This window comes from Phyllostomus discolor, chromosome 10 (genome assembly GCF_004126475.2).
Source record: "Phyllostomus discolor isolate MPI-MPIP mPhyDis1 chromosome 10, mPhyDis1.pri.v3, whole genome shotgun sequence".
NCBI classification, from domain to species: domain Eukaryota; kingdom Metazoa; phylum Chordata; class Mammalia; order Chiroptera; family Phyllostomidae; genus Phyllostomus; species Phyllostomus discolor.
The window spans coordinates 886,174-908,141 of NC_040912.2; the positions used below are offsets into that span (position 1 = coordinate 886,174).

At 60.6% G+C, this 21,968-nt stretch overlaps 1 protein-coding gene across 1 annotated transcript; it reads left to right on the forward strand.

Moving 5' to 3' along the window:
* The first annotated feature begins 2,491 nt into the window (after positions 1 to 2,491).
* On the forward strand, positions 2,492 to 19,682 carry UPP1 (uridine phosphorylase 1). The gene is made up of 8 exons (XM_028518886.2): positions 2,492 to 2,713; positions 10,637 to 10,700; positions 14,983 to 15,100; positions 16,477 to 16,635; positions 17,348 to 17,462; positions 18,301 to 18,510; positions 18,704 to 18,850; positions 19,482 to 19,682. Exons 2-8 carry the CDS (start codon positions 10,657 to 10,659, stop codon positions 19,619 to 19,621), a joined length of 933 nt encoding a protein of 310 aa, XP_028374687.1. The 5' UTR covers positions 2,492 to 2,713; positions 10,637 to 10,656; the 3' UTR covers positions 19,622 to 19,682.
* The last annotated feature ends 2,286 nt before the right edge of the window (positions 19,683 to 21,968 follow it).

Consider the following 21,968-nt stretch of genomic DNA (forward strand, 5'->3'; position numbering starts at 1 on the left):
TGCGTATACAGTAATATGTAAGTATGTGCACAGTGATACTGCAGCAGCCGTCAAGACGCAGCTGAAGGTACTGTGGGCCAGAGCACCGGGTGCAGCCGGTCGGAACCTGCGAATGGCTCAGTGGCCACCCCTTCCGAGCCGGCGCCCGAATCCCCCGGGGACCCTGCCTGACAGCCGCTCTGTAGTTCCTTTACCTTAGATGGGAAAGGTGAGATGGGGAAGTCGCGATGAACGGCTTTTCTAAACGGTCGTTTTCTTTTCCGGCCCTCTGGGCGTGTCCTTGGAGCGGCTCCTTTTGGCTTTATTTAAAACCTAGATAAGTCGTGTGGGTGTGGGGGAGGGGCACGGCGTGCAGATACCTCGTCTCTGTGAGGCTGCGACAGAGTAAACGTGTGGCATCTGCACAGGGTGTAAAAGAACAGCTTGTACTTTAAAAAAAAACAAAACACAGAAAGTAAAACCAGACGAGGAACTTGTTTGCGCAGCCGCAGCCGGGGCCGGCTGGCTGGCAGGGGCGGGATGGGGGGCGGGGAAACCTCGGCTCTGCTCTGGAGGCCTGGCCCCGGAGAACCAGGTCGCCGAGTCGGGTTTGCACAATCTCCTGCCCTGAGAGGCACTGGCTCTGGACACTAAACTTGTCTCCAGAGCGCCTGCAGGGAAACACCGGGTTATGGCTACAGCCGGCAGAGTAGCGGGACCAGAGCAGCTGGGCTGGCCGGGTCCCCTCCCAAACGGACCATCACACGGCTGCGTCCCAGCAACCACTGGCGTTGCTCTCCGTTTTCCGCTTTTCAGATTTACAAAGTAACATCTAGAGATCGGAACCTGATTCTGCGCGGCCGAGGAAGTTGCAGAGCAAACCCTCTGGTGGTTGCAGACAGCACCCCGGATTGGACAGGCACAGCCCCCAGCAGCACCCCTGCTCCCCCCCACCCCCATGCAGGGCCGTCTCTCTTAGGACCTCCTCACATTCACGCACTGCTTTTTATTAAAAACAAAAACGAACACGCAACAGCATACCGCTGGACTATAAATCCTAGACAGTTGCTTTTTTTTCACTTTAAGTAAACGGGATCTCGCGGCGCCGCCTTCTCTCGCCCCCCGTGTGTGGGCCGGGTGGTTGTTTCAGTTCTCCTGTGCACTACCGCAGACGAGACCCCGAGTTTTCTCCCTTCCACGGGTCTCGGCTATGGCTGCAGCACAAAAGGCCTTTGGAACAGCTTTAAAACTTCTTGAAAATTGTCAAAACACACAAATGTACACAAGCATTCTCGAGGGAGGAACCGCCTTTTCAACCAGCGCTGCTGGAGCCATCCGGCCTCCGGGAGCAAACCCGAACGACACAGCGACCCCGCCCAGCCCTGTCGCCCAGAAGGAACGGTGGACTTGGACGTGAAACACGCAGCGGTCAGACTTTTAGAGACAACCCAGGAGAAAGGGCTCAGGACCCCGGGTCAGGCGGAGAGTTTTCCCGCTCAACAGCAAACCCTGGTCTCGAGAGGGGAAGTGGGACTCTTTGCTGGTCTCATCAAGAGGAAAAGTGCGTTCCCCGTGGAAGCCCCCAGGAGGAGGAAGAACAGACAAGCTGCTGACCGGGAAACGCGTGGGCGAACCATGTCTCCGGGCAGCAGCTGCAGCCTGAGGGCGCCTGCTGGGGACCCGGGTCTCCAGGCACGCTTTCAAGGCGCGGAGACGCAGTCTGCTTTTCCAGTCAGTCTGTCACGCATTTAAGAAGTTGTAACTTGACAAGTAAGTCTTCGGTACTTGATATTCCTGGGCATAGGCAGCCTCTTGGAAATGACAGCGAGTTTCTAACGTCCCCTTCCCCCGAGCCCCCCGGCAGTGCGCCCTCCTGCCCCTGCCCCAGCCCCTCCCCCTGGGAGGGTGTGCCAGGCAGCCAGCAGCCAGCAGCTCTGCGTCTCAGCCGGTGGCTGAATGAGCGAGTCCCCTCCTCTCCTGCGGCCTCGGTCCCCCGCTGCTCCTGGCTCCTGGGGCTCTGGGGCAGGAGGGCCCGGGCAACAGCAGCCCCCCGCGGGATACTGAGGCCCAAGCGAGCCCGGAGGGCAGCGGACACGGCCCCTCCCCCTCACTTTTACTCTTGATGAGGTCAGCGTAAATTTCCACATCCTCTTTCGAGGTCAGGTTTTGCTGTGAAGTCGGAAAACTCTCCGCCTGACCCGGGGTCCCGAGCATTTTCTCCCGGGACCCACCACGGTCCCGTGCCACTTCCGCACTTTGGCGCCGCCTGTCCCTCCGGAGCTCGCGGGGGAGGGGCGCCTCCCGCCCGACCCGGGCTCCGCCCAGGAGGTGGCCGCAGGTGGGCGGTCTCCCCCCAGTGTCCCTGCCCCCGATGAGGAGGCAAACAGTGAGTGGCAGGTTTTGTAGGTGGCTCGGCGAGTAACTGGACGAGGCCCGGTTATTCAGCGGGTGTGGGGGGGGTGGGGTTGGAGGGGGGAGGCGGGGCCGCGGCCAGGGGAGGGGCCGGTTGGCCCTAGACTAGGAGCGGAACTTCTCTCAGCTCAAGGTTACCTCCTCGTGGCCCCTCCGGAGCGCAGCCCCTGGCCCGGTGCGCCCCTTACCCCAGATCCGCAGTTTCCTCCGGGTGTTGGGAGCCGGCGGCAGTGGCGCGCGCAGCTGGAGCGGCAGGAGTAGTGGCTGCTGTGCAGTGAGTGTCCTCGCGGAGGTCCTGCTTTCGGGAGCCAGGGACTTGCAGGTGAGGTGACAGGCTCGCGCGGCCCTCGCTGGAAGGAAGAGCTGGCAGCGCGTGGGGAGGGGCTGCTTGGAAAAGGGAGAGGGCGCGCGGGGAGGGTGGGCTTCTTAGCGTCCCCGGCCACCTGTGCGCAGCGAGGGTGTGGGTCTCTGCCCGGGTTCCACCTGTTGAGGCGGAGCCCACTGGTTGGGCTACCCAGGGCGCCCCCCACCCAGTGCTTTCCAAATCCTGGCGGGCGGGCGGGAGAGGGCGTGCGGGAACGGGGAGGACTTCCCCTTTGCAGGCTCGCGGTGAAGTTGCATTTTGGACCTGCAGAGCTCCAATAGCTCACAGCACCGACAGCAAAAGAGACTGGCAGCTCAACAGAGAAACTTTACTGTCGTAAACTGTGTGACACAGATGTGAATGGCCCCGGGAGTGGGCCCTTTCACAACCCCTGGCAGGCTGGCCTCGGACCTGGAAGAGGGGAGCTTGGGGCAGCCTCACTGGCCGTCCCTAGATCTGTCCCTCCCCAGATCTGTCCCTCCCAGGTCAGGGTTTGGCTAGGTGGCTCGGGCTCTCAGGCCGGCAGCCTCCAGGACCCCCTGTCTTGGGCCACCCCCAACTGTGGCCATGGCCTTTCCTTCTGCCCCCAGCCCCGTGATCCGGTCCTTGCTCACCCACCCCTGCCCTGACCTCCGCTGCTGGCTCGTCAGCCCCCTTCCTGCTGCTGTCTGCCGTTACAGAGACCGTTGGCCCCACTCGGTGGCTGTGAGCTTGGCTTGAAAAAGTCTTGTGATTTCCTTGAATTGAAACGACATTTTAATCAGGTTTTCACACCCTGCTCATCTGTCCCAGATGGATGACTTCCTGCCTTTCGGGCCGTTAGGGGCTGTTGGCATTGGGCCTGCCCCGCCCTGGGCCTCAGCCACGTCCTTGAATCCGCCCCCCCCCCCCCGCCCCCTCCTGAGGCCGAGGGGACTTCTTGGTGCACGGGCCTCTGCATCACAGGCAGTCTTCCACTCGGTGCAGGTCTGCCGGGCACAAAGCAGGGAAGCGCAGGAGCTGGCCTTCGGGCTGCCTGCCACCACCAGACCCAATAAGCAGAGGCAGGAACTGAGTCTCTGTGGGCACTATTTTCAGATGGCTGGCCATCTGGGAAGATGGCGGGTTCCTGTGCCCCAGCTGACCGTCTGAAATTCCACTTGAAGCTGTCCCTTTTTATAGGGAGAATAGTGTGGGTGAGGGGTTTGGGATTGGGGGGGGAGTTAATCAGGTATAAGCTGCAGCATTCTGTCTTCGGAGTCCTGGGCGGTGCTAAAGACAAGAGGGGGGCCCTGGCTGGCGTAGCTCAGTGGATTGAGTGCGGGCTGCGAACCAAAGCGTCACAGGTTCGATTCCCAGTCAGGGCACACGCCTGGGTTGCAGGCCACAGCCCCCAGCAACTGCACATTGATGTTTTTCTCTCTCTCTTTTTCTCCCTCCCTTCCCTCTCTAAAAAATAAATAAATAAATTCTTAAAAAAAAAAGACAAGAGGGGGTGACAGGTACAAACCGTGACCCAACCCTGCATCGGAGGGCTGTCCTGGTGGAGGCATGTAAAAAATTCTTCATGCAGGCATTTTCTAGCAAGAAAAGGCAAGCCCCTTTTCCAAGAACTGCAGCGCCAAGGGCTAGTGTGGTTGGGAGAAACTATTCTGATAATGCGTGCCCCGGTGCCGGGCCCCTCCCATCACACATTAGTGTACAGGCATAGAGGCAGAGCCGGAACCACTGTTTCGTCAGGCTTAGCTAATATTCCTCAGGGAGTGCCCAGCTCTCCACTACAAAAGGACTTTTGGGGAGATAAGCAACAGTGGCATTCGGTCCTCGGTGCAAAGACCAGAAGACGGAATCTTTATGGCCAGGGTCTAAGGTACAAGGAGGAACGGGGCGGAGGGCATTGAAAGTGCGATAAAACCCCTCCTGGGTACGCGGGTTCATTGCGGTCATCACAGAGAGCTGACTAGTGATCCCTGCACGGCTCTTCGCTTGAAGCATGAAGTTGCTCCTTTAAAGGGAAGCGCAAAGGGTCGATAAGAACAGAAAAATAAGCTACAGTAAATACTTGGCAACATAAACTGTATTTTTTGGCACCGGAATCCAGTGCTTGTTTTCTCCTAACGGGCTGTCTGGTCTGAGAGCCGGGTGGTTTTCGTCTCCTGGGTAGCAGAGCTTGACATCTGTTTCGTCCGTGATGAGGCTTCACCCTTTTAGCGGGGAGCCAGACAGGACCCACAGGGATGGAGACACACACACTAACCCTGTCCCCCAAGTTCAGGGCAATACAGGGCCCTGCCAAGAGCCACTTCCCAGCGGATCTCTATATAAAACCTGAGGATAAGATGACTTTGGCTCTTTCTTCTGAAGATGTTTCTCTATTGGAGTACAGAGTGACTCATCACAGTGTAGAAAATGATAGGTGAACACAGTTAACAGAATCACATTTTGGGGGGTAGACTCCTGACTCCCCCTTTTTTTGTGTTTTTAAGAAGATTGTTAAAGGTACGATGTGCCCGCTCTACAACTGCCTGACCGGATGGATTGCAAGGTGCTCCTGTCTCATGCTGGGTATTCCAGCGCTGAAGGGAAGCCTGCGGAGAATGGGCGCGGTGTCCTGGGCTGTTATCAGCTTTAATGTGCTGAGGCCGCAAGGTGTCCTGGGCCGTTATCAGCTTTTAATGTGCTGAGGCCGCAAGGTGTCCTGGGCCGTTATCAGCTTTAATGTGCTGAGGCCGCCCTAAAGGACTAACGGCCTCAGGCCAACGGGCTGGTATATTTTTAGCAGATTCCCCTGTCAAAGCAGATGCATGTAGGGCACCAGAGTAAGTATCAATAGAAGTATGAACGTATTTGGATTTTCCAAAGGGAGCGTGACGAGTGACATCTGTTGGCCAAATGCTCTGAGAGCCTAGTCCTCAAGGGTCAGCTCCCGTGGGTGGGGGCGCCTTAGTGAGGGCGTGGCAGTCAGGGCGTTCTTTAATCATTCGCTTGGCTTGGGAAGGATAAAGAAACAGGCTTTCAACTTTTTCTACTACTTTTTCTGTTTAGCTTTGGGGGTCTGATTTTCGCCCTTCTGGAAGGGCTTGGTGAAGCCTTTAACCCTCGGCTTTCTGGTTTGCAGCAGGCAGGGAGCAGTCGGCTGAAAAGTAGCCTCCGTTTTAAAAGTGCCATTTGTCTTTGTTTTATTTTGTTAGGTTCGGAAAGGCAGGCCCTCTGCCGTTTGTGCGAGCTGCAGCGAGCTTGAGCAGCAAGTTAACTGCCCCGTTAGCTTTCAGGGTTAGCGTTTGCAAGGAAAACTGGGAGGGTGGGAGGGGTGCTGCTCAAATATGTCTTAGACAAAAGTGGTTACGCGCCAAATGCCTTTCATAACTCGGTTGACTCACCGCTCCCCGAGGGAGAATAGCCAATTCTTCCCCAAGGAAACGGTCCGTGTTTACAGGTACTGAGTTAAAAAGTGGGACTTAGTCTTCTGTGGAGAAGGGCTAGTGCTCCCCGGGAGACAGTACACCTATATTTTATTTTCACAATAAAAGGTCACGGCTCCGGCATCAACAAAGAGGATTCTTAGTATTTCTTGAACACGTCACACCCCCATCCCACTTCATAGCATGCTTGAGATTGACACATTTATGAACACACTCACAACTTTCAGAAACAGTTTTTTCTCTACTGGCAGCTACATTGACTTTTTGTTGTTTTGTTGTTGTCATTGTTGTTAATTCGTATTGATTACTGCATTGCTGGAGTGTGCTCAAACTGCGAGCTGTCTCATTATCGAGTGCCCTGCCGACGTCTGGGAGGCTGGGGAAGAGGGAGGGATGGAGGGTGCCAGGGCCGTGGGCTTGTTCCCAGGACCGAAGTGGTCCCTGAGCCCTCAGAAAGAGGGTTCAGAGTCGTTAGAAGACACGTTTTTTCATTGTTTTTCTTCCTGTGTTTTTTGCTGTCTGAGGGAAGTAAGATCTTTTTTTCTTTTTTTTAAGATTTTATTTATTTCTTAGAGAGGGAAGGGAGGGAGAAAGAGAGACAGAGAGAGAAACATCAATGTGCGGTTGCTGGGGACCATGGCCTGCAACCCAGGCATGTGCCCTGACTGGGAATTGAACCTGCGACACTTTGGTTCGCAGCCTGTGCTCAATCCACTGAGCTACGCCAGCCAGGTCCTCTCTCTCTCTCTCTCTTTTTTTAAAAATCAATTTAAATTCTTTCTGAGTAAGAATCCTTATGACGTAAGAACACCAGAGATTTCATTCTATTTACCAAAACATTTTGAGACTGAGACGTGACTTTTAACACAGAAACAAAAATACAATTCAAGCAAACCCGTATTTTCAAATGAAACCCTCTAAAGGAGGAGGGAGCGAGACGCTGCCCTTTATCGCACACCACCTGGTGCCGTTTTAACCTCTGCCCAGCATGTCCCTGAATAGTGAGGTCTAAAGGCCCCTCCTCAGGGACACCTCTAGCGGCCTTGAAAAGCTGCTAAATTAGCACACAGCAGTGCTCTTGCTCTTTAGACACCCCGTTGCCCATGGCTGAGGATTCGCAGAAAGTTTTTAAAAAATTTTTTAACAAATAAAAGAGACTTTTTCTGATATTCCTCCCGCCGCAAGTGCGGCGGTTCCAAAGCCACTTGTGCTTTCACTCCGTCCGCCCCTTTAAATCCGACTTGTTTTTGGTGAAGAGAGTGGTGAGAACCATCAGGAGGGGCTGCCTGGTGTCCAGGGGACCCTGACCCCGCTTACGGGTTTCAGGTTTCTCCCACGCGTCCAAGGCTGCCGGGGGGCTCGAAGCGCCAGGTGACCAGCCTTTACATCGCGCTTCCTGACCGAGCCCAGAGTTACATCACCGTGACTGGAATTCCCTGTGAGGCCCCTGCACGTCTCGGGGATTGACCCCAGGCACGTCTTGGGCAGGGCTCCTGCGCAGGCAGGAGCGCCTGGGATCTCAGGCCGGAGGGAGGAATGCCCCTTCTCTTCGGGGCTTCAGCAAGAAGCTGACACACTCACAAATAACCCTGGAACTGACTCTGAGTTCTCAAAGCCATCTCCAGAGTCCGGCTGAAACCGAAACACTCATTTACTATCAGCTTTTCGGCTTGCAGGCGGGCGGAGGGGAAAGGCAGAATCAAAAGGGCTGCAAAAGGCAGCTTTTAAAGAAAGAATTCGCAGAGGCGCTTGTAAGGAAAAAAGCTAACTGAAGGGAAAATTCATTGCTCTCTCCCCCAAGCCTCAACCCTGACCGGGGGCTGTGCCGCGGGCATGGGCTTGTGAGTGTTTTGACAGTGTGCCTCTTGTCGTGTGGACTTTTGCTGGCAGTTGGCAGGGAACCTAGTGTCCTTCCCCGGCCCACGGCCAACTCATCCTCCCACGGACGCCTTTGTGGCGGCGAGCGCCCTCGTGGCTCTTAAATGCTCGGCCCGTGCCCGCGGGGTGTGGCGACTGCCGGAGAGAGAGAGAGAGCCAGGCCTCCGCTTACCAAAGAGCGTGCTGTCGCAAGAGAGAGCGACCTTGGAAAAGTGCCCTTTCCTCTGCAATCCCACACACCGCACGACCTGACCGAAAAGCACCCGGTGTTGCTGGCCCTCACCCGGGCTGGTGCGCGTTCCAACCACGTTGGTTGGTGTGTTGGCCACGACAATGCTCGTCGCCTCTGGGTCCCTGCTCCTGGCACCAGGTGCTGCAGACTCCGGCCCTCCGGGGTCTGTGTGTCGTGGATGCGGTTCACGCCTTTGAGACAAACGTCCAGTCCTCTTCTTCCTCAGACCCCTCAGGGCGCAGCCAGGAGCCTGGGGGGCCACGGGCTCCCTGCTTCTGTTGGCTGGCCCCCCGCCCCCCACACCTTGTCTCCGCGCTGTAAATGTTAACTGCCCTGTGCTCCCCACGTGAAAGAGGTGTCTGTGTCTCTCTTACTTTTTACCCCATCCCAGAGCTTTGCCCGCTGTGCTTTCTCCTCCCCAATCTGCCCCCGTGGCCCTCACGGAGCCCTCCCCCGTTTCCGTCCCTCCCCTCCCCGAATCTAGTGCATAAAATGGGCTGCCAACCGCTGTTCTCAGGGACATTTTCTCAGTCTGTTGATATTTTCCTTCCCGGCAACTGACCTCAGTTTGGCTCAAATGAACTCGTGTGGGGACTTTCTCTTAGGCTGGACTCTGTGTTCACTGGCAACGCTAAGCTATTTATACAAAATAATCTGCCTCCCTGGTTTTTACTTTCACGGGTGATGTTAAACAAAAAATTAGCTCCCATGGCTGAAAGCCTTTTGTAGAGCAGCCTTGGGGCCCAAACCCCGAGGAGGAGGCCAGGGGGGTGGGGGAAAGGCAGGCCCTCCGTCCTGGAGTTCCTCGAGCGTTTTCTGTGCATGGGCAGCGCAGGGGTGGGGCAGACGGAGTGGATTCTGGAAGGATCTACAGGAGCGAGAGCCTGAGGGGTTGGGGCAGGGGAGGGGCGAGGAGGAGCGGGCTCATTCAGGCGTGGGCCCGGCACAGTCCCTGGAGCTCCCGTGGAAGTAAGAAGCAGGGTCTGCTGGGTCCAGCAGTGCCTGGCGGGTCTCTCTCTTGGGTCGCCCTGGAGAGAGCTGCCTGGAGGCTAACCCTGCACCCCGACAGACGCCCAGCCTGGGAGCGGGCTCTCGTCTGCACCGGTGCCTGCTGGCCAGCGGGCTGGCCGTTGCCTTTCTCTCGCTCTTCGGCCGCTGTGATTTTAACGCAGGGCGTCTCAGAGCTTTTTCTTGCCTGTTAAGACAACAAAGACTGACGTAGGGTTTTCGTTTTTGTTTTGACGAGCTGGGTCTGGCGGCAGGCAGGGCAGCCCCGGGTGCAGAGCGGGGTGGGGCCCTTCCGGGTGGGAGTGCAGGCAGGGGAGGGTTGTGTTGGTGCCGGGGGGGGGGGGGGCCCGGCCAGGCTCGGGGGGGTGGTGGGACAGGCAGAAGCCGCAGCAGAGCACGGCCCCCCGGCCCACCCTGTGTGCTCTTCTCTGGTGTCAAGAGTGGGCCAAATACGGCCCATGTTTCATGGTGGCAACCACAGGCATCCACCCCTTTCCCCACCGTGGGGCGTCGGGGGACTCGCTTCGGGGGCCCTGGTTTCTGGCAGGAGGCTGGCGAAGTCCCTGGGCGGGAGCATGTCCCGCAGGTGACGGGCCTGGCCGGTCCCTGGACTCCGCTCACTGGATTCACTGCCTGGGCGTCGGGTGGCCTTGGCCTCACGTGGCTGCCTTGAAGCGCCGTGTCCTTCCCGCCAGGCTGGGGGGACTGGGAGCCGCACACGTGCTGGGGGAGGTGCTCGGGGACCAGGGCTCTGCCGGCTGAGTTCCCTGCAGGAGCTCGGCTCTGGTCCCCCACCTGGAGACCCGGGCGGAGGCCAGTGCTTGGTGGCGGGGCCCCGAGCAGTCCCCGAGCTGTGTCTGCCCCTCCCTCTGGCATTGGGGCAGGGGCAGAGCAGAGGACCGAGGGGCCTGGCCTTAGGTCCTCCTTGTCTTCCTGTGGCAGGTCCCCAAGTGGCCCTAGAGGTCTGGTGGGAGACCGCCGATGTTCTGGAAGGGCAGGGCAGCGAGGCGGGGGCTGTGGGGTCCGGGTCACCTTCCACAGGCTAGCACAGCGCTGCTGCTGGTCCGAGTGACCTCGGACCCTCCGTGGCTCACTGCTGCTAAACCACTTCGACAAGAGGCGGCCGGACCGAGGGGGTGCTGGTGGCCTCGGCAAATGTCAGGGTCCCCACAGGAGAGCAGGAAGGACCCCTGGTGTCAGGCGGCTGGTGAGGCTGGAAGCCGTGGCCAATCGGGAGTCCCTCTCGCTGCCTCCCCAGGCCCCCTCTTGGCGTCTCCCCAGCTCCACGGCACCCTGACCTCACCCCTTCAGGTTGACTTGCAGCTGCTCACAGGTTAACACTGTCCTATGCTGTCCCCCCAGGGTTCTGCTGCCGGTGAGAGATGGCCAACTCAGAGACTGACTCCAAGGGAAAGGAGCGTGCCAGGTGAGACTCCCCAACGGCTGGGTTTCTGGGCGGCCGTGGTTTCTTCACCAGAACTGACCGAGTGAGCACGCCGATTCCCCTGACAGCCCCAGGGGACAGCCGCCGGGCTGGAGGGGCCCTCACTGGGCTGGGGACCTGGCCCGGCCCGGCCTGGGCTCGGCCCTCCGGAGGCGCAGTCTGAGGGGACCGGGGCTCAGAGCTCAGGTCCGAGGGCTGGGGGGGGGGTTATCCGGCACCCGGGCACGCTCCCAAAACTAAGCCCCTGCTTCTCCCTGCTCTGTCTTGGTCCTGAACCTTCCGTGCTTCCGGGGCTTCTCTGTGCCGCCTCGTAGTTCTCCTTTGCGATTCTCTTTTCCAGTTATTTGCTGGAACAGCACACACTTCTTGTCGTAGTGCCACTTCCTGCGTGGACGTTGCATCTGCCAAGCCGCCCCTCTGCCCTGCCCTGAGACCGCGCCCTCCCTGGCCTGCAGGAGGGTGGGGGGTGCATCGTCCTCCCCGCCGGTCGCCGGGAGGGAGCGGTTCTTATTCATTCCGCGTCTCACGGTGAAAGCGGGGGCCCTGTCCCTGTTCAGTGACGTGACGCAACGATGCCCAAGAAAGTCACCTGATTTGTGGGTGGGCTGGAGAAATTGTTTTGCAAGTCACGTACCTCTCTGACTTGTCACTGGAAAATCTTTTCTTAAAAAAAAGATTTTATTTGTTTATTTTTTAGAGAGGGAAGGGAAGGAGAGACAGAGAGAGAGAGAGAGAGAGAGAAGCATCAATGTGTGGTTGGTGGGGGCCATGGCCTGCAACCCAGGCATGTGCCCTGACTGGGAATCGCACCTGCGACACTTTGGTTCTCAGCCCGGCTCAATCCACTGAGCTACGCCAGCCAGGGCTGGAAAATCTTGTAAAGTGTAAGTGTGAGCACATCCTGGTGGATCATGGCACGGTCCACTTCGTGGGCTGACCAAAGAGTCTGTGACGTTTTTTCCCCATAAAATAAAAGACACATTTGGTTTCGTTTTCACCAATAACTTTAGGATATTTTGAGGGTGTCGGCTGTCTCTTATGTGGTAGAACATTATGGTTCTCGATCTGATCGCTGCCAACCTCCGCTGGTCTGCCCGGCCTCGGAGCACCAGTCCAGCGAGGATCTCCCAGCCGGAGCTGTGCACACCGCCTCTGACACGGTCACTCAGTCACAGCGCCTTCTCCGCACACTGCTCCCATCCGCTTTTTGCAGTTTGGTTGCGTTTTTACCTCTCTTGAAACAATGAGGCATACTCTGCCAAAAATGTTGCATATCTTCTTCCATCTTCAAGATTACAAGGGTTACACAAAAGTCCACCAATTTTGGCACCTTTCTTTAAATGCACGCTGATAGGACGGCTGTCACAACACGGTCTAGCAGAATGGTTTCACATGGAGTTAGAGACAGCTCAGCACCCCCAGAGCTGTCTTTGGAAAACCCCGAAGGACCTTTTTGGCTGACTCAGGATTTCAACATCGTCCCGGTCGTCGGCCACACCCTGTGGCCTTCGCCTGTTTCTGGAATCAGAGAGAAGAGGAAGGTTTTCTGTTTCGCAACGTGTGACCACGCAGTGTGGTTGTACCCTGCTGCGTTGGTCCCGCCGGTTGCCGGTGGCCCTTCTCTTGAGACGGGGTGCGTGCCGCACCCTGAGGTCTCCCTCCCGGGGACGGGGCCGCGTGAGCAGCCGTGGTCACCGAAGGGTGTTGAGGCTGTGGTGTGACGTCAGCATTTCTGCCTCCAGATCAGGGATCGTCCTGGTGACACAGGAGCCTGGGTTCAGTCCTGCGGAAGAGGCCTCCCTGCCTGGGAACGAGGGACACGCCTGGTCTGGAGACCCAGGGGGCCTGGTCGGGACGGGGCAGGGGCTGCGGTGGGCAGGTGTGGCCCCGGGTCCCGGGGTGACTGGCTGGCTGTCTGCCCAGGTGCAGCCGGCTCCTGCTGGATGGCTGGCTTGAACCTCCAGGTGTCTGCAGCCCAGCCCAGCCCAGCCTGTGGCTGTCAGCCAACACTCCCCCTTTGTAAAAAGAGCTGTCTGTCTCTTCTGAGGATTTTGCGCTCAGCTGTGCATTGGGTTGGGCAAAAACTTCATTACGTTATTTTCCCTGATGGCTACAGTAGTGCGGAGCTGTCTTTAACTTCATTAGAAACAATTTCGTGTGATTGTATTGTGACAGCTGTCATATCGGCATGCATTTTAAAAAAACTGATCAGCCCTGTCTGGTGTGGCTCAGTGGACTGAGCGCCAGACTGTGAGCAAAGGGTCGCTGGTTCGATTCCCAGTCAGGGCCTATGCCTGGGTTTTGGGCCAGGTCCCCAGTTGGGGGGTGTGTGAGAGGCAACCACACATTGATGGTTCTCTCCCTCTCTTTCTCCCTCCCTTCCTTCTCCTTAAAAGTAAATAAAATCTTTGAAAAAATAAAAAAATTATCAAAAACGGTAAATTTTTGTGCAGCCATTTCAATGTTGAAATGGAAGGAAACACGCAGCAGTTTGGCATGTTACGCTTTGTTGTTAAAGGGGAGGTAAAGACGCGGTGGAAATGCAGGAAAGGACGTGTGCAGGGTGTGGAGAGGGTGCTGTGACCGATCACCGTGTCGGCAGTGGTTTGCGAGGGTTCTTGGTACCACGGACATTTTGGCCACACAATCCCCTGCCGTGGGGCCGTCCGAGGCACTGGACGATGTTTAGCAGCACCCCTGCCTCTCCCCACTGGAAGCCATCAGCGGGAGAGGGCCGACACACTCAAAATATCCAAATCCAAAGGGCTAGTGGTGAAAATGAAAAATGTGCCTTTTGTTTTACGGAAAAAACGTAAAGGACTTTTTGGCCAACCCAGTGATCAGCCTTTTGAACATGTCCAGATGTGCGCTGGCTTGGATGCCCAGCGAGGAGGGGGGAGGGGGCGCGGGTGCGGGCGCCCGGTCTTGGCCATGGGCGCTGGAGCTGGCTGGAGACACAGCAGGACGCTGATGCGGGCGGGGACAGGCCTGGGGATGAGATGGTGAAGCGGGGGGCAGGGGGGGCCCTCTGGGCTGGTCCGTGGGGCTGCGTAGGCTCCGGGGATTCACAGGCAAGAAAGACCCGGCCTGGCCTTTAGGACTTGGTTACCGGAGGTAATAATAAAAGCGATTGTATCCATCGCACGAATACGTGGAGTGGCCGGCGTGGAGCAGCGCTCAGTGTGGGCCGGAACTACTTTCCGTAGTTACTGGAAGTCGCCGGACAGCGTGTTTTCGTGGGAAAGACTCCCTGTACCCAAGGCAACGATAAGCAGATGGAAATAAATAAACATGGGCCCTGTGGCCGTCCTCAGCATCTGTCTGGCAGAAACGCGTGCAGTTTCAGCGAGAGCTGCAATGCTGGAAAAACCCCTGGCCACGTGGGCCCGCAGGGAGAGGCCACTGCCCCAGGGGCTGCAGCTGCAGGCAAGCGGCTCCCGGGGTGCCGGCGCGCTCTGTGCCAGGGGCTGGTTGGCGCGGTTGCACAGCGGCCAGGACGTGCCAGCCGGCCCGCGGGAAGCCCTGGGATTTCCAAGTCACGGGCTGCAGGACACCTCCTTCCCTGGCGCCCTTTTCTGTCCCCAGCGGGTTCTGGGCAGGAAGCCAGACGCAGCAGGAAGAGCCGGGACGCCCTGGTCGCTGCCGCCAGGGGCCCACGCCCACCTCCCTGCTGCTCCGGGTGTGGGGAGCACCCGTGTGTGGGCGTCAGTCAGGAGGCTCGGTGCGGAAGGAGGCGTGGCTAGGGTTTGCTCCAAGGGACTTTGCAGGTGAAGACACGCTTGAGACCTGGGCATTTGTTCCATGAGTCCCGTGTTACTGGAGCGACCACACTCCTTTGCACGTTGTCCGTGGTCCCCGTCACGTGACGGTGGCTGGAGCTGAGTGGTTGTGGCAAAGCTGAAATGGTTGCAAAGCCAAAACTACTTGGTGTCTGGCAGCGTCTGGCTTCCACGGCAGTCCATGGCGAGTGTGTTATTTTAAAAACAAGGTCAGGTTTATGTGCCGGTGGACTTGAGCTGGGCAGCGACTGGCCGTGCTCTTTCTATGTGACCGACCTTTGGATCTTGCCCTGTTTGGGGCCCCCAGACGGGGCCCCGGGCAAGGGGAGGGGGGGGAAGGACACGGAGAGGGGAGGGGGCCTCGCAGCAGGGGTCTGTCCTCCCCTGTCTGTGCCACACGCTTCCCGCTGGCGTGGGGCACTTTCTCACCACGTCGGTCACCGGGTGCCAGTGCTCTGCTGACCTGCTTCCCTGGTTTGGCACAGTGACCACCGCGTCCACCTTGACAATCCACACCTGGCCGGGATGAAGGAGGACATCCTCTACCACCTGGACCTCAGCACCAGCGCGCACGACCTGCCGGCCATGTTTGGGGACGTGAAGGTAAGGAGTGGGGCTGTGGTTCTGGGGACTGGTCCCCCCATCGCCGCCTCCCTGGGGACAGGAGTTGTGGCCCTTCGCAGAGGGCCGAGGCGACAGAGGGCAGGGTCACAGGCGATAGGTATATGGTGGGCTTCTCCCCACTGTCACTGTCCAAGGGTGGGAACTGGTGAGTAGAGGAACTCTCGGAAACGTGCCACGGCGGCCCCTCTGGGTTCTCACCCGCCCACTGTCTCATGGGGCCGATGGAAGTGAGTCCCCTGAGCCTCATCGAGAGAACGGGGAAAGGGGACGGGGCACTCAGTGAGAGTGATTGCAGTGTGAGAGTGTGAGTGAGAGTGTGTGTGTGTGTGTGACTGTGAGTGTGTGAGTGAGCGTGTGTGTGTGTGAGCGTGTGTGTGACTGTGAGAGTGTGTATGAGAGTGTGAGAGTGTGTATGTGTGAGTGTGACTGTGAGAGTGTGACTGAGAGTGTGTGTGTGACTGTGAGAGTGTGTGGTGTGTGTGTGTGAGTGTGCAAGCATGTGAGAGTGTGAGTGAGATGCACGTTGACACTGATTCCTCCGTGGCCTTGCATGCAGCCCCCGGCGATGTTCCCCACAAAGTCTCGGGGTCTCGGCTCCCGCCCGTCCTGGCTCAGGCCTCTGGAAACATCTCATCCCGCGGGCGAGGGCGGGCCCGTGTTCAGAGCCTGAAACCGGAACACGCCGTCGGACAGCCGGGTTCCGACCGCCGGCGCCGTGCTCGTTCGCTCTCTCGCTGGCTTCTGTGCTTCCGCCCCCAGCGCCCCCCATCTGCTCCCCGTTCGCTCCCCATCTGGTCCCCTGGGGAGCGTGACTTTCTGTCTCTTCTTCGGAGATGGGCGGTTCCTCGGTCAGCCAGCCCCCTCGCCCTGGCGTGCTCGCTTGCGTTCCTTGTGCGCTTTCACAGACCCTGCTGCGCGGACGGAAGCTTTCAGCCCTCTGCCCCTGCCCCCCGGCTGCCACTTTCCGCACCTTGGCCATTGGGTGCTCGGGCTGCCGCCAGGACAGTGAGCCGCGGGCCCCCTGCTGGGTGGAGGCTGGTGGGCGGGGAGTGAACCGGCTACGTGTCCTGCAGCTCCCGCGTCTGTGTCCCTGGGAGCCGTGGCCGGTGGCCCTGCTGCACTGTGTCAGGGCCCCCCACCCCGCACGGGAATCTCGGGGGCCAGGACCCCCAGACTCCAGGGAGTGCCCAGTCGGCAGGGGGCCTTCCTGGGCGTGGTCCGACTGGCGAGGGCCAGGGGACTGGCGTTTCTAGCACGTTCCGGGAGGGGCATGTGCTGCTGGTTGGGGCCCCGCTGTGCAGGCGTGGGCTGCCCCCAGGCTGATGGTCCTGCTGTCTGTCTGTCCGTATCCACAGTTCGTGTGTGTGGGCGGCAGCGCCTCCCGGATGAAGGCCTTCATCCAGTACGTGGGCTCGGAGCTCGGCCTCAGCCGCCCGGGCGAGGACTACCCCAACATCTGCTCGGGGACCGACCGCTACGTCATGTACAAAGCGGGGCCCGTGCTGGCTGTCAGCGTGAGTACTGCCCCCGGTGGCCGCCCTGGGCTCTGCAGGCCCTTCCCCCCCCCCCAGTCCCTCAGGCAGGGTCCAGGCCCCTCGCTTCCTGTGCACCCACCCGTGGGGCTGGGAGTCCCTGCCTCAGGAGCAGCACCTGCTTGTGCGGCAGCCCCGGGTGCACCCTGGAGGAGGTGGCCCTGGAAGGGCAGGAGGCGGGGCTCGGGAACACGGGGATGAGACCCAGAAGGGACGAGACAGAACCCAGCCAACCGAGCCTTGGGGCCCATCGCGGGGTGATTAGCACTCAGCGCGGCTGAGAGAGAAAAGCCAGCCTGGTGTGCCTGGGGTCGGCACCCGGAGGGGGGCTGGTGGGGCTGGCTGTAACCTTGCATTCACCCTGCATGGGGACTGTGCGAGCTCTCCTGCTTCCCAAAGTGTTCTAGTTTTAGAGAGGGGAAGGAGGAAGAGGGAGAGAAGCCTCAGTGTTTTGAGCGCCCCCTACTGGGGACCTGGCCCGCAACGCAGGCCTGTGCCCTGACTGGGAGTCGAACCGGCGATGCTTTGGTTCTCAGGGCAGTGCTCAGTCCACTGAGCCACACCAGCTGGGGCTGGAAGTGTCCTATCTTCTGAGCCTTTGTGTTGAGGTGCATCCTCGGGGACCACGGGCGGGAGCACCCACAGAACACGCGTGGGGGCTGCGGGCTGTAACGCTGTGTCTCTCCCGGGCCAGCACGGGATGGGCATCCCCTCCACGTCCATCATGCTGCACGAACTGCTCAAGCTGCTGTACCACGCGCGCTGCTCTGGCGTTGCCATCATCCGCATCGGCACGTCCGGCGGCATAGGTGAGGGCCAGGTGGCCTCTGCGTGGGGCACAGGTGAGGGGGCACGGACTCAGCTCCCCACGGAGGGTGGGCGCGGGCACCGGAGCTCCTGTCCTGGACCCCGCAGCAGGAGGCGTGGGAAGCGGCCGCCCACCCGCACACGTGCAGCCCACTGGTGGCCGGCCCTGGGCCACGTAGCTGCTCACGCACGGGGAGCGGCGTGTGCGCCGGCTTCCTCTCTGCCCTTCGTCACCCCCTGCGCTGCTGCTGACCCTTCCCGCCACTCCCCCACCTGCCTCCCTCAGGGTCTGACGCACCTTACAGGAAGCCCTGCAGGAAAGTCAAGGGCAGTGGGCGGGGGGGGGGGGGGGAGAGCGAATGCAAATCTAGGTAAGAAGGCATCGGCCCTGAAGGAACACGCAGTGGTCAGGAGTCGTCCAGGTGCTGCCCGGCTGGGGTGCACATGGCTCGCTGTGCGATTCTCGCCCACTTTTGTATTTGCTTGGAATCTTCCAAAACGGAAAGGCACAAAAAACAGGGGCCGGTGAAACGCACTGCGGTCCGGCGTGCCCGGCAGGTGAAAGTAGAGCTGAGTGAGGACAGGTAGCTCGGGAGGGGAGGTTTCTGGTCCTTCCTACTGCTTGGCACCTTTCTCCTCCGTGTTTTCCGCAAGGTGTGGGCTTCCTTCCCGCAGCGTCAGGGATTTGAGGGGGAGATAGACCCTCACCCCTCCTTCCCTCCTTTTGAGTGCGGGACTGCTGCTGCCACATTTCGCCGCACACGTGGGTCGTCCTCCTCCGAGAGCTGGCTGCACCCTCTGTCCTACCCCGCATGGCCGTGACGCCTCTTCCTCCTCCAGGCCTGGAGCCCGGCTCCGTGGTCATCACCCAGCAGGCAGTGGACGCCTGCTTCAAGCCGGAGTTCGAGCAGATGGTGCTGGGGAAGCGGGTCGTGCGCAGCCCCGTCCTGGACGCGCAGCTGGCGCAGGAGCTGCTGCAGAGCTCCAAGGACCTGAAGGAGTTCCCCACAGTCCTGGGCAACACCATGTGCACCTCGGACTTCTACGAAGGTGACGACGGGGCAGCCGGTCCCCTGCGGGCTGGGGCTTCCCCGCCTCCTGCCGCACCAGGGTTCCTGCATTGGCTGTAATGCCCGCGTGTGAGCGGGTGGTCCGGGCTCCCGCGGAGGTGGGCCGGAGGGGCCGAGAGCATCCCTGTGGGCAGCACAGCCGTGTCAGTGTGGACCCCTCCTCGTGTCCCCAGGCCAAGGCCGCCTGGACGGTGCTCTGTGCTCCTACACGGATAAAGAGAAGCAGGAGTACCTGCGGGCGGCCCACGCGGCCGGCGTCCGCAACATCGAGATGGAGTCGACCGTCCTCGGTGCCATGTGCAACGCCTGCGGCATCCCAGGTAGGTGGGCAGTGGCTGGGCCGCCGCCCCACTGGCCAGCCTCGGCACCCTCTCCCGGTCCTCCCAGGAGCCCTCCCTGTGCCCAGGGCCTGCCCGGATCGGGGTGGCATGGCGCACCCCTGTGCTCAGACCGCCTTTGATTGTCACGTGGCCAACTGCCGATTCTCAGTGTCTCTGCAAGGACTCACGTGCCACCCAGGGCACTGAGGAAGGGGACCGGAAGGCCCCCAGACTCCGCTCAGGTTTTGAGGCGATAAGGCCGCCCGAGGCCCCGAGATGGGCCTGGCTTTCCAATCGGGACCTGTGCTGGGGCTTGTCCACCTTGAGTCCCTTCCTAGCCACCCTGCAAGGAACGGGCAGCTCTGCTGTCCAGGATCCCTGCCTCCTCGTTACCGTCACGTGCCTTGCAAGGCCGTGCAGACCCTGGGCTGGCCCTGGGACATGCCGGGGCCTCTTGGAGGCAAAGGGACAGAGAATGAGGAGCGGGCAGGGCAGGGCCTGGAGCTTGCTGCGATCCCCATCCACCCCTCCCCCCCACCGCCCGCTGGTCACTGTGGGGGCCCCGTCCCCGTCCAGTGGGCCGAGCGAGGAGCCCGGCGCTCTGCGTTGACTCGGCCTTCGCTCTCCGCAGCGGCCGTGGTGTGTGTCACCTTACTCGACCGGCTGCAGGGGGACCAGGTCAGCAGCCCCCACGAGGTGCTGGTGGAGTACCAGCAGCGGCCCCAGAAGCTGGTCACCCACTTCATCAAGAAGCGGCTGGGGATGGCCTGAAGTCCCCGCGTCTCGACGATGAGCGTCCTTGGTGCTGCGAATAAAGTCCCGCCCAGATCCCTGCCGTGACCCTGCACACTCTGTTCGAGGGGGGACGGGAGACGGCCGAGCGTGCGAGGTGCACGCAGACGCGGGGTTTCCCAGGGACTCCCGTGCGCTCAGGCCCACTGCTGCTCGGGGGCCCCTGGTGTTGGGAGCCGGCGAGGCAGGGGGGCTGCGGGCGGGTTCCCAGCAGTGCAGAGGTCGTGCCGGGGGTCCAGGGTCAACTGTCCACACAGTTCCTGAGTCGCAAACAGCCACGTCCCTGAAACCTTCTGCGTCAGCCTGGGACCCGCCGTGATCCCTGCCTGCTCTCCACCCTGCCACCGGCGGGTCTGGGGTGGGCCCCAGGACGGTGGATTGGGACGATCCACCTTTGGCATGCCTGCCGGAGGCCATTCTCGGGTATTCGGTCCTGTGCGCCCTGGGGGTGGGGGTGCTGGGGCTGTGTCCTGCCGCTCAGCCCGGGCAGTGAGCTGTGTGACCCAGTGGCAGGGAAGGGTCGGGACCCTGGTGTGACAGGTGTGGTCCCTGAATTCCGACATTCACCCGCAGCTGAGGGCCAGGAGCAGGCGGGTCAGCAGGGCCCAAGCACAGCAGGGGCCGCTGTCCCTCTGGGTGCTGAGGAGCGCCACCTCTCCTCGGGCTGGAGGCTGTCAGGGGGAGGGGGAGTCCCAGCACCCCCTGCTGCACCCCAACAGGAGGCTGACCAGGAGGAGCAGCCCTGGAGGGTGGGGTCTGTGTGCGGGGCTGCCAGGTCCCAGCCGACCTGGGGGAGCCCCTCACATCCCTCCCAGGCAAGTGTGGCCCTGGGGTCCCCGCCACTTCTTGAGAGGACCCTGGTGAGGCAGAGAGGACACAGACCGTGGACTCTGATGGCCCTTAAGCTGAAGAGGAGGCTGCTTCCATCCAGAGACGGGCTGGGTCCCTCGGGTGCCTTCTCCATCCTGTCCCCGACTCCCTCTGGGCAGGGGGCAGGGGGCAGGGAGCAGGATGCAGGGAGCAGGGTGCACACTGCTCGGATGATTTCCCATATGCTGGGGCTGTCAGGTGGGGCTGTGCTGCCCCCTGCCGGCCACACATGGAAAGGCGTGCCACGTCCCACAGGGCCTGCTCCCGAGTCCCCGGCCCCTCCCGTGTCACTGAGGGGGGCTGTGTGAGGACTTCGTGGGAGCCGGACAGCGCCCCATGCAGACAGCACCCCCTGGACAAAGCTGCTCGTTCTGGTGGGATAATAACAACAATCACACATCTGTCATGAGACGTCTGTCCTGAGCACTGAGCTCAGCTGAGTCTAGTCTGGTGACCGGGGTGACTGGAGGTGACCTGGGTGACTGGAAGTGACTGGGGAGAAAGTCCCAAACATGCTCCCTGGGTTCCTCGGGGCGGTCGTCCCGCACCCTGCCTGGCCGCCCCACCCCGAGTCTCCACGCCCAACAGCGACCCCCTGAGCAGGACCACGTGATGTCAGCTCGCTCCCCCCGCACTGCCTGAGCGAGTGGGGAGAATTAGGGACAGGGTGGGGTTCGCTCTGCGGGACAAATCACATTGGGTCTGGGGAGGCGGGGTCAGCTGTGTCACCGTGCCTTTCCATCCGGTGACGTCCTGCCCGAGGTCAGTGCGGGAGCGGCCCCTAGCTGACCATTGTCCAGCACTTTGGAATTGGGGGGAAGTCCCAGGTGAGGTGCCCCACGTCACGGGTGCAGCTGCTGTGGGAGAAGCTGGCTGGGACAAGGTCAGGGTGGGGGTGTGCTGCCTCCCGCCTGTGCCTGCCCCCATTCCCGCCCCGCCCACCGGTCCCTGACGCCCCCTGCCACCTGACCGGGCAGAGGGTCCAACGACCCGTTTCAATACCCGGCGGCAGAAATGACAAGACTCGGGGAGATTCAGCCATGTCTCTCACACTGTCATCGCCGGTGACAGCACTGCCCGGGACAGGAAGCTGGGGCCGTGTCACCTGCTGAAGGTGGAGGCCGCGGGCTGCACCCTGTCTGCTTACCTGTCGTCACAGCACCTCCTGCCGGCTGGAACTCGGGTTAAATCTGGGGTCCGAGAGCTGCTGCCGGGGTGGAGTGGGCACGTGGCGAGGGGACCTGATAGATGCGGTCTCTGAAAGTGGCCGTTGGTGGGGCTTGGGCAGCTGAAGGGGAACCGGGGCTCCCCCTGATGGCCCGGAGCCGCCCCTGCAGGGACTCGGAGCTCCAGGCCAGTGGCGGGGAAGGCCCGGCTCCCCCAGGGTCTGACCTGCACCTCATCTGCACGAAGGCCCTTCCTGGAGGCCCTGCATCCCTGCCTGTGGGGGTGGGGG